This window comes from Drosophila serrata, unplaced genomic scaffold (genome assembly GCF_035046125.1).
Source record: "Drosophila serrata isolate PLE 108 unplaced genomic scaffold, ASM3504612v1 contig_273, whole genome shotgun sequence".
Classification (NCBI taxonomy): Eukaryota; Metazoa; Arthropoda; class Insecta; order Diptera; family Drosophilidae; genus Drosophila; species Drosophila serrata.
This window is the reverse complement of record NW_028257171.1, coordinates 647,828-659,137: the sequence shown is the minus strand read 5'-3', so window position 1 is coordinate 659,137 and position 11,310 is coordinate 647,828. Positions and strand designations below refer to the sequence as shown.

The 11,310-nt window shown below is 42.1% G+C and overlaps 2 protein-coding genes and 1 long non-coding RNA gene across 3 annotated transcripts; all 3 read left to right on the top strand.

Annotated features, from left to right (window-relative positions):
- Window positions 1-3,882: 3,882 nt before the first annotated feature.
- LOC147643435 (uncharacterized) lies at window positions 3,883-4,635 on the top strand. Its single transcript, XR_015272093.1, has 2 exons — window positions 3,883-4,301; window positions 4,416-4,635. It is a non-coding gene; the product is annotated as an uncharacterized LOC147643435 (long non-coding RNA).
- Window positions 4,636-4,638: 3 nt separating this feature from the next.
- Sqor (Sulfide quinone oxidoreductase) lies at window positions 4,639-7,301 on the top strand. Its single transcript, XM_086834655.1, has 9 exons — window positions 4,639-4,656; window positions 4,714-4,845; window positions 4,914-5,171; window positions 5,519-5,624; window positions 5,683-5,907; window positions 5,965-6,165; window positions 6,227-6,436; window positions 6,497-6,683; window positions 6,770-7,301. The coding sequence occupies exons 3-9, from the start codon at window positions 5,065-5,067 to the stop codon at window positions 7,084-7,086; spliced, it is 1,353 nt and encodes a 450-aa protein (XP_086690781.1). The 5' UTR covers window positions 4,639-4,656; window positions 4,714-4,845; window positions 4,914-5,064; the 3' UTR covers window positions 7,087-7,301.
- Window positions 7,302-7,548: 247 nt separating this feature from the next.
- Window positions 7,549-10,874, top strand: pav (kinesin family member pavarotti). Its single transcript, XM_020951873.2, has 6 exons — window positions 7,549-7,733; window positions 7,793-8,545; window positions 8,629-9,178; window positions 9,239-9,560; window positions 9,622-10,169; window positions 10,227-10,874. The coding sequence occupies exons 1-6, from the start codon at window positions 7,723-7,725 to the stop codon at window positions 10,698-10,700; spliced, it is 2,658 nt and encodes an 885-aa protein (XP_020807532.2). The 5' UTR covers window positions 7,549-7,722; the 3' UTR covers window positions 10,701-10,874.
- The last annotated feature ends 436 nt before the right edge of the window (window positions 10,875-11,310 follow it).

Sequence of the window (11,310 nt, the reverse complement as noted above, 5' to 3'; positions counted from 1 at the left end):
TGATTTTGGTGTGGCGTCAATTGAAATGCACTTCGGAGTCTAGGAGTCGGGAGCACGGAGAAAAAAATTACCAGGAATTCGAATCCTTCTCAAAAATATTAATATATTTATGTATCCCCCTAATTGGAATTATTATGCCATACTAATTGCTAATTAATTTTGGTCATAAGTGGCTCCATTAAAAAAGGGACCTTTATCCCCAGCATAATGTCCATGTCAACAATATAAACCCAAAACAATTGTTAGGCCTTAAAATGTAACAACGAGCACTGTGCAAAATATTTAAGTGCCTACTTTGGACTCTTATCTGTCGCCGAAATATATTTATATTTGTATAATATAACTATTGTATAATTCATTAAAATATATATAAAAATGTCACTGAAATGTGTCACCAATTCCAAGTTCATTCGCAGTGCAAAAGATTATATTCCATTAGTATATATTGATATAATTTTAATTTACTTATACAAGAAAAGAAATAATATTATATACGCTTATCTGTGAATATAATTGAAATGAATAACTTAGAAATAAATATAAAATTCTATCAATGGCGACGATAAAGAACTTTCTGGTTTTTTAAAGTAAGTAAGTATCTTTCAACAGTAAGTATCTTTCAACCGTAAGTATTTTAGACTGTTAAGTAACTATGAACAGTAAGTATCTATGAGCAGTAAGTATGTATAATCAGTTACTAACTTTGAACACTAATAAACAATGACTTGCAACTTTTGTAACACAACACATTTCTGAGACTTGGCCGCAGCAGTCACTTCGTTCTGGGGATGTTAAAACCAGTTGGGAATCATATGCACAGATGTGCGAGACGTAAGTAAGTAACTCTGAACAGTAGGTACTGAGTAAATATAATCAGTAAGTATCTATGACCAGTAAGTAACTTGATCAGTAAGTATCTATGATCAGTAAGTATCTATGGCCATTAAGTAACTATTAGCAGTAAGTATCTATGAGCAGTAAGTATGTATAATCAGTTACTAACTTTGAACACTAATAAACAATGACTTGCAACTTTTGTAACACAACACATTTCTGAGACTTGGCCGCAGCAGTCACTTCGTTCTGGGGATGTTAAAACCAGTTGGGAATCATATTCACAGATGTGCGAGAAGTAAGTAAGTAACTCTGAACAGTAAGTATCTATGACCAATAAGTAACGATGATCAGTAAGCATCTATGATCAGTAAGAATCTATGGCCATTAAGTAACTATGAGCAGTAAGTATCTATGACCAGTAAGTAACTATGATCAGTAAGTATCAATGAACATTAAGTAACTATCTATGACCACTAAGTATGTAAAGGGGACCATGGCAATAAGCAAATTAATTGGAATATAATATTATAATATAATAACATAATAATATACAAGTCATGGCTAAGACTTACCGCAGTAGAGGACACGTGGCTCTTTCGTCATCGCTTACTTCCTTCAGTGTAGTGACCAAGATTGGGTGACTTCATCCTGGTCATCCAGATCCATGGCATTGGCCACGTCATGTTTTTGAGGTTGAAGGATGATCACTTGCACTATCACTATCGATGTTAACACTAGGTACCCCTAGGACAGACTGAGGCGCGCGCGACCTCAGCGCCTCTATTTATAGTTCCCGAGGAGAGAGTGGAGCAGAGAAAGTGAGTGTGAGTGGGCGGGAGAGTAGGAGTTGCCTCTAGAGATTAACATAGAGCGATAGGCATAGAGAGAGAGAGGGAGAGTCAGAGAGAAACAGCGAGCTATTTAATTAAGTAACTATGAACAGTAAGTAACTCTGATCGGTAAATATCTATGACCAGTAAGTAAGTATGATAAGTTACTAACTTTGATCACTAATAAACAATGACTTGCAACTTTTGTAACACAACACATTTCTAAGACTTGGCCGGCAGCAGTCACTTCGTTCAAGGGATGTTAGAACCAGTTGGGAATCATATGCACAGATGTGCGAGATTTGTTTTGGAGCAAATGTAAGTTATTTGAATGAAACTGTGGAGCTATTCTTCTATATAATTTTACTAATATATGAGTCGGAGCATGGCGGATCGGTGGACTATATATATATACATATATATAGCTGCCATAGGAACAATCGGAAAATTTTAAGAACAAATATGATAACTTTTACAGTTCTCAACAGATTTTCGTCAATTTGAATATATACCCATTATGAATTAATCTAGAGTTTTGTGTAAAATTTGATGAAAATCGGACTACTATATCATATAGCTGCCATACAAACGATCTTTGAAAATAGAGGAAAATTATATATACTGTATAATTTATATTGTATAAAATCCTAGCGATCGACATGCCAAAGTTAGCTTCCTTTCTTGTTATAGAATCATAGAAATAGAATACAAGGTAGCCCTAGCGCTCTTTTTAGGCTGGCTTTTCCGGCTACAAGGGTATTCTTAATTTTATTTAAAAAAAAAAACCAACCAAAAATAGTCAAAAGGAAGCTAAATTTTAGAAGATATCTTATATTGTTGGTAATTTTTTTGCGTGTTGGCCTACGTGCTCCAAGTGGCCTGCCACCGTTATATTCAAATGAAGTGGAGCTCACGCAATCACTGCCGGCTGAGCAAAGCTGGGCAGACACTCGGGGAAAGTCATCATGGTGACCAGACCACCATTATGGTCGTTCCGTTTGCCCGGGGAAGAACATCATAATGATATCGTTGGGACCTTGCCACCGCAAAATGGTTGACCTAGCAACAGAAGGAGCCACCGCCCGTGGAGAAGCAGCATCCAGCAGCAGCCAGCAGTGGCGGGCAGCAGGAATAGGGGCATCAGGGACACAAGGGACTGGGAGTTACACACCCACCAAAATCCTACATAGATATATGAATGTATCTTGCTCCCTCGGAGTCGCCCACGCAGTCGCGCAGCCAATTTGGCCATCCGTCAATAGGGCTTCATTTGAATTGCCAGCTTGTCTCCAATTGATGATGGGTCGGGCCCACGCTGCTAAGTCCTTGCTTTGGCCCAGACCCGCCTCCAGGCACCTCCTCCAGGCCACCTCCCCCAACCATCTGCAATCAGACAGCAGCATGGCGTAATTAAACCCGCCGCTGTCACAGTTGACATCTCGTGGCGTGTGACATGTCCGCCGCTCATTTATTGGCAGCATTGTGCCCATCTTAATCATTTCACATATAGTTACTATTTCTGTATTTATATTCACATATTCGAACTCGGGGAATCGATGCACGTCTGCCGTCTATCCGGCTATGGAAAATCCCTGGATATGACACATACACCGCATCCCAGAAAATGGAAATTACATTGAACAATTGCGATCTAGGGAACTGTGAGCTAGGGCGTGCGGAAATCCCATTCAAGGAGGAGAGGGGATTTTCATTAATACCATATAATCTTTGCGATCATGCAACATGACTCTGTATTTCATAATACAGAAATTATATGGGTTTTTATTTTACAAAATGCATTCGTTTCGTTTAATTGAAGCGGGTAAATCCTAGGAGGACTGATTACCAATTGCCAATAATTTTCAAAGTAGATATAAGCTTCATAGATTTACAAATAAAATCCTATAATTTAAAACTTTTAATTAAATTAATAAGTTAGTAATTTAATATTTATATATATATTTATAAATCCCATTATGTTTATATAGAATTAAAAATGAAATCCTAGAAGCAATGAGTAATAAAAATAAATATATAGCATACTTTGAGGAAAGTCATAAATGTTGGCCTATAAAATATATGTTAAATGTAAAGTTATAAATAAATTATAAGAATTTGTGTTTTATTAGAGAAGGTAAATAATAAATTTTAAAAATATTTTCAGTATTATGTTTTACCCGGCATTTGTTTTAAATACCCCAAATGCGCTGAACAATTTCCTACTATTAATCACATATACTTGAGAATCTTGTCACAGTGTCAAAATTTTTAATTACAAAATCAAGCGTTCAATAAAATTTTGTTCATTTCTTTTTTATTTTAATGTTTCTATGGGTGCTTGTAGTATCTCATGAACAGAATTCCGTGCAAGAGTTCCTGGAAACATAAAATAAAAACAGATTGGTGTAAAATAACTACAATATATTTACCATTAAAGGTTGCTCAATAATGTTATCTGCATTAATTAATTAGGCCACTTAAAAGGGGCAAAAAAAACCCAGAAACCACTTTAGAGAAACGCAAATATTTAATGTTTCTTTACCTCGGATCATATTTATTTTTAGACTATGATCCCATGCTGTTTCTTATTCTTGGTTACCACTGTACATAAATAATTAAATGCTTAGCACATATGTACGTATAGAAAAAGCAATCTAAAGCTTTAGATTATTTAGTACCAAAAGCTATGAATGCCTCGAATGAAGTGAGCAAAAAAAAGCAACCAAAAAGCTTATACTATCTTTCAAGGTTAAAGCAGAAGTACACCCAACGAAAAACTGTAGTACAACCTGTTGCATTTAACAGGCGTTAAAGCTTTATGCACTCGAAAACCTGTTAAAGCCCCCCGCCTGCACTGTGACTTGGCAACTGAATCGAAGGGAAATAAACATTCAATCAACTCTATGAAACCCGAACTAATTGTTTATCCAACATCGTCAAAATTATTTTCTAAAGCTCTCCCACACTCTATTGGAAATGTTCGTAATGTGTAATTATTTGTTTTTAATAATCTATATTAATTATATTATTATATATTCCATTACAGGCTATCCTCAGCGTACAAACTCGATCAATTATTTGATAGGACTTAGTCGTATCGAAATGTTTAGAAGGAAGTTTCCATAGTGCTTGAAGGCACTGTTTAAATTTAACAAGTAAACCTCCTCAAAATTCCAAAGTATGCAAAAAACAAACTACAGAATTTCTTCGGGTGTAACCAATTTGATAACATCACTCATTCCAAAGCTTTTTATTTTCTATGCGCCACTCTCTCGGTCTCGGCGGTAGTTGCCCACCGGTCGCCGCCTCTCGCAGTTGAAACAAAAAACCAACGGGCCTTTAAATCGAGGTTATAATCGGATTTTGGCCAAAAGATAACCTGAAAACAGCTGTTACGATGAACCGTAGACTTCTAGGGACATTAAGGAACTGCAGCAGGCTCCTCCATGACGCCACTCTGACCAGATTCCTTTCCACAACGCCTAAGCTCTTCGAGCGGCAAGAGTAAGTTCAATTTGTTGGCAGGCAGGTTGTGAAAGTTTACACGATTTCTGCGAATCGGGAGAGCTTAGCAAATGTTTACTTTGGGTGCATGTCCATTAAACAAATTTAATTAGTATGTCTCAAGGGGGTTTGTTTAGCACGTAAGCTCCTCGAAGCATACCTAATTAATGGTGATAACGAAAAGTTAAGTTGTGACCCATGGATCGATTAGGTAGTTCCGTCTGCTTGATTATCAGGATGATGATGCCTTATCTAGATGATCTGGGTGTGGTCATGTGAATCCTCTCTTGCTTACTCTGATATTTCTGTCACAAAGAATACTTAGAACTTACCTATTCCTCTTGCAGATGTCAAGTTCTGGTTGTTGGTGGCGGCACCGGCGGCTGTGCCATGGCTGCCAAGCTCTCGTCCCGCCTAGGTAGTAACAAGGTGATCGTCTTGGAGCCAGAAGAGGTACGTAAGCATAGCAACCATACTTAATCCTGGAGATTGATCACCTTGCTCCGTACAGAAACACTACTATCAGCCCATGTTCACCTTGATTGGTGGCGGAATGAAGCGTCTGGAGCAGTCGTACAGGAAAATGGGTGATGTTCTGCCCAAGAAGGCGCGCTGGATTCAAGAGTCCGCCTTAAACTTCGATCCTGACAAGAATGAGGTCAGCACATCCGGCGGGAAGACCATCAAATATGACTTCCTGGTCATTGCCACTGGCATGCAACTGAAATATGAGAAGGTTAGTCCTTAAATTCATCATATTCTCTTGCATTATAATTAAGATCTTACCTTATAGATCCCTGGATTAGTGGAGGCCCTGGAGGCCCCAAAAACCAATGTGTGCTCCATCTATTCACCCAAATATGTAGATAATGTCTACGGTTGTCTGCGCAATACTTACAGGGGAAATGCGATCTTTACCTTTCCCCATTGTCCCATCAAATGTGCCGGTGCACCGCAGAAGATCGCCTACATAGCAGAGCACTATTTCCGGAAGGTGGGTTCTCCAATGTTTCTAAAATGGGGTATTAAATCTCCTTGATTTACTCCTATTCCAGATGAGTCGACGGGACAATGTGAATATAATTTACAATACTTCTTTGCCCGTGATTTTTGGAGTGAAACAGTATGCAGATGCCTTATGGAAGGTGGCGAAGAAGCGAAATATAACCGTCAATTTGAGCCGGAATCTCGTAGAGGTGAGACCCCAGGACAGCGTAGCCGTATTTGAAGATCTTGCGAAGCCCGGAGAGCGGTACGAGGAGGGAGTAAGTACTTCAAACAACTTAAAGCCATTATAAGAATCTACTTAATCCCTTATCCATCAGTACTCCATGCTCCATGTTTGCCCACCTATGACCGCTCCCGATGTGATAGCCAATTGCAAGCCGTTGGTCAATGAAGCCGGATTCGTGAACGTGGACCAGGCCACCCTGCAGCACAAAAAGTACAGCAATGTGTTCGCCATTGGTGATTCCGCCTCCACACCCAACTCCAAGACAGCGGCGGCGGCAGGTAATGTTCCGTTTTTGGAGTCGTAATCAATCGAAATCGGAATATTCAATGATCTTTGGAATACTCAATGTGTGCTTACCTTGCAGCTGCACAGTCACCGGTTGTGTTCAAGAATCTGATGGCGACGATAAAGGGAAGGCCGGGAAAGGAAGCTTATGACGGCTATGCCTCATGTCCCCTTGTCACCGGCTACAGCACCTGCATCCTGGCTGAGTTCGACTATAACCTGACTCCCGTTGAGACGTTCCCCTTTGACCAGGCCAAGGAGCGATATTCGATGTTCATCATGAAGAAGACCTTTATGCCGATTCTCTACTGGGAGCTAATGATGAGGGGCCACTGGAATGGACCGGCAACGATGCGAAAAGTACTCTCGATTTTGAAGCCTAAAAGTAAAAAGTAACGCATAATCAGGGTAATTCAAATACATTGGTATTTCAAGATGTTTTAAATACCAATGACATATATTGGTGTATATCTTGAACCAATATAAAACAAGCACGGTATTTAAAATACCTTCAAAATATTTTTTATACAAATCAAATGTATTGTTAATTGCTCCGCCACGCTCAGACCACTAATTTTAAAACATTAAAGAATATATGGTGAAATGTAAAAGATTGCCTATTATTTCATTAATTATAAGTTGTTATTGCTGGAAACTAAAGTATTCCCATATGCTTTAAATATTTTTTAAAAACATTTCATTCCTAATTAAATAAGGAAATATTTTACCAATAAAACGTTTTTTTTTTTCAAACAGCGTAGTCAGACTAAGCAGTGTCCAGAAGTGTAAAACAGATTTCGTTACCAATCAAGCAGTTTAATAAATAGTAAGCAGTACTTTTGCTGTACATTTCAGTATATTTTACAATTATATTTTGCCGTATTTGAACCTGGCCACTCTAATCCACAGCGTGGCTTCGCTTGGCGCTGGAAATTTAAAGATAACGAACATAAAGAGCAACCAATTCGTGCTCCAAAACACATCTAAAACAGCTCCAAGAACAACATTTAGCCACAAAGAAAGTCAGACAACATGAAGGCAGTGTGAGTATAAAGTTACATATGAGAAATTCAATGCCAGGACTGAAAGTTCCTGTTCACAGACCCCGGACGCCTATGCGCGTCATCCAGAAAACGCCGCGGTTGCAGCAGCATACGACGGAGAAACATCGCAAGGACTCGTCCGAAAAGGCCAGAGATCCGGTAAATGTGTTCTGCCGCGTTCGACCACTCCAATCTGAGGCGGATCTCACCTCGCTGCGGGTGAAGAACTCAACAACGATTGCGTTAAACCCGCAAGATCAGCTGCTACACAAACATAACGGTGCCCAGCGCGAGATACAGTACATCTTCAAGCACGTCTTTCAGCCGGATGCCACGCAGCAAGATGTGTATGGATCGGTGGCCCAGCCACTGGTGGAGAACCTGCTGCGTGGCAGGAATAGCCTGCTCTTCACCTACGGCGTCACGGGCAGCGGGAAGACCTATACAATGACCGGTAATCTGCGCCATCGAGGCATCATGCCGCGCTGCCTGGACGTGCTCTTTCGCACCATCTCGGACTTCCAGGCCAAGAAGTTCGTCTTCAAGCCGGATCGGCTGAATGGCTTTGAGATTTTGTCCGAGGAAGATGCACTACTCGAACGGCAGCACGAGATGAATCAGAGGTTCGCAGGCTCCGGCCGATTTGCTTTCCGGCACAAGGACTCTGATCCGGAGATAGCTTCCCAGGCCTCTGTGGAGCCAACACCGCTGCTGGGCCTAGACGAGGACAATATGTACTCGGTGTTCATCACCTACATTGAGATTTACAACAACAGCGTGTACGATCTGCTCGAGGATTCAGGTATTCAGAAGTAAGTAGTGGTGTCTGGGAGTGACTTGAGGCAGTCCCTTTGGATTCCTTTGATTTATAACCAAAAATGGATCCCTTTTCTAGGACTTTGCAGAGCAAAATCATTCGCGAGGATGCCAATCGTCATATGTTCGTCCACGGCGTCACCGAGGTAGAGGTGAAGACGGTGGAAGAGGCCCTCGAGGTCTTCCAAATGGGCCAGAAGCGCAAACGCATGGGCCACACCGTTCTCAATGCAGAATCCAGCCGCAGTCACTCCGTGTTCAACATACGCCTGGTGCAGGCGCCCACAGACAGCCAGGGGGAGAATGTGGTCCAGGACAAGCAGAACATTACGGTGAGTCAGCTGTCCCTGGTGGATCTGGCCGGCAGTGAGCGCTCCTCGCGCACCAAGAACACCGGTGTGCGATTGAGAGAGGCGGGCAACATCAACAACTCGCTGATGACGCTGCGCACTTGCCTCGAGTATCTGCGCGAGAATCAGCAAGCGGCCGGCAATGGTATGGCTCCCAAGAAGATCCCCTATCGCGACTCCAAGATCACGCATATGTTCAAGAACTATTTCGATGGCGAGGGCCAGGTGTCGATGATTGTGTGCATCAATCCGAGGATAGAGGATTATGACGAGAATATGGTAGGTTGTTATATTTGCTCCTAGGTCACAGACAAGATAAAACCGTGTTTCCACATTTAGCAAGTGATGAAGTTCGCTGAGATGACGCAGGAGGTGCAGATTGCCCGGGCCACGCCCATGAAAACCGATTTGGGCCTTACCCCTGGTCGTCGCAAGGCCAACAAGCTCTTCAAGATCGCAGTAAACAATCTCAATGAGCTGGGCATACCCGAGGCCAAGGATCTGGAGATGGACGTAGGCTTAGTGTACAGTCTGGGACCTGATTTTCCGGCTTACCAGATGGACAGTCCCGAGGCAGAGGTCAAGATCCAGGAGCTAATGCACTATCTCGAGCAGCGCATTGAGAAACGCAAAAAGCTGCGATCCAATTTGGACATCAAGTGTAGGTCTTAGTTCGCTGATCTATCCAGAATAGCCATTAACTACAGCTTATCTCCTCCCAGGCGATAGCTTCCGGCAGCTGCTGATGAACCTAGACCGGGAAAACCTACAGCTACGCACAGAACTCGCTTCCTTGAAGGCTGTGTACAAGCAGGAGCGCGATCGCAGTGCTGCCTTGGAGAAAAAGGTGCGCATCCACGAGAGCTCCATCGATGTACTTAACAACACGCTGAGCAAGCGGGACCGGCAGATCGAGGAGCTGTCGTTCAAGCTGAACGAGAAGGAGAGCCAGCTCACCCAGAAGGAACACGAGAAGGAGAAGCAAAAGAAAAAGTTCAGCTCCAAGCTGGCCGTGGAGTCGGATAAGACCAAGCGAGAGTTCGAGCATAAGCTGCGTGAACAGCGGGCGAAGCTAACGGAACGGATGCGTATCAAAGACGAGAAGCTGCGTCTGGTTTCGAACATACTGCAGTCCGAGGATCTGCCCAGTCTGCCGCGCTCTCAGAGCTCCGAGGATATGCTCAATGAGAAGGACCGCGGTGCATTCACAGCGCGCACGGAATCCTCAGTGCCGGCAACACGAACAGATATTTACGCCACGCCACGTCATGTAAGAAAACTTTTTTAGTCGTCCAATATTTCTTAATCCTAAGCTTCTTACCAACAGGGCGCTGCAGCTGCTAACAATCGACACCGACGCTCCCGATCCGCTGGCGACAAGTGGCTGGAGCATCGGGCTGCCAATCCCGTACCGCTGGGCACCATCATGCAGCCGTATCTGAAGAACCGCAAATCGATCACGAAGCTAACCGACATGAAGGAGCTGACGGCCAATGGAGCCAACAAGTACTGCCTCGTCTCCCAGGAGGCGGATACGGACGGTGACGTTGAGACGAAGTTGTACAAGGGCAACGTAATCCCCACCTGCGGTGGCGGCGCCCAAGTGGTGTTCAACGACGTGGAGTGCCTCAAGCAAAAGTCGCCTGTCCATTCGCCCACGAGGAAGCGACCCAGCAATGGCACTTTGTCCGCTCTGGGCGGAGGCGGTGCAGTGCCCAGCACAATCACCTCGGTCCAGGACGTGGCCTCGCGTTGTAACCTTGGCATCGAGGGACACAGCAGCAAGAAGTCAAAGATCTAGAAAAGACACCTGGAGATACTTAACGAGAAGCGTTTATCAACTTAAAATACTTTCTTAGCTTATAGTTAACTTAAAATTAAGTTTATTACTCATTTATTATGGTTTTGGAGTTGAATCGCATTGAAGTGATTTTTTTGTTTGATTAAAAAGTAAAGTTTAACCTGTATAAAGAAATACCCATAAATGAATTCGTAACCTCGCACAAGGATGAGGATTCCTTGCTCACTAACCGCTGCTAACCGAAGGATAGCGGCGTAGAGCTCTCAGTGGAAACTATCCCAGCATCGTACATGCATTCTTGATAGAATTACGCTAATTATGTACCATAAAGTATTGAATATTTTATTGTTTTTTGGAGTAACCAACCTCCACTTTATGCAGTCAAGTTAATAAATGAAATTGAATAAAGTAACCACTTAAAGAACCATTCTATGATAATTTTTTGGCACAAATTTAAATCTAAAATTACCATAACTCAGTCAAAAAATAATTAATTTCAATTCGGAAACTATTTCTTTGCTCGTTTTTGATAGGGTAATAAATTTTTGCCAATTTTAACGATGTAACCCCTTATCATTTTTTGAAATTCAAAAAATTTTCAAAAATTTAT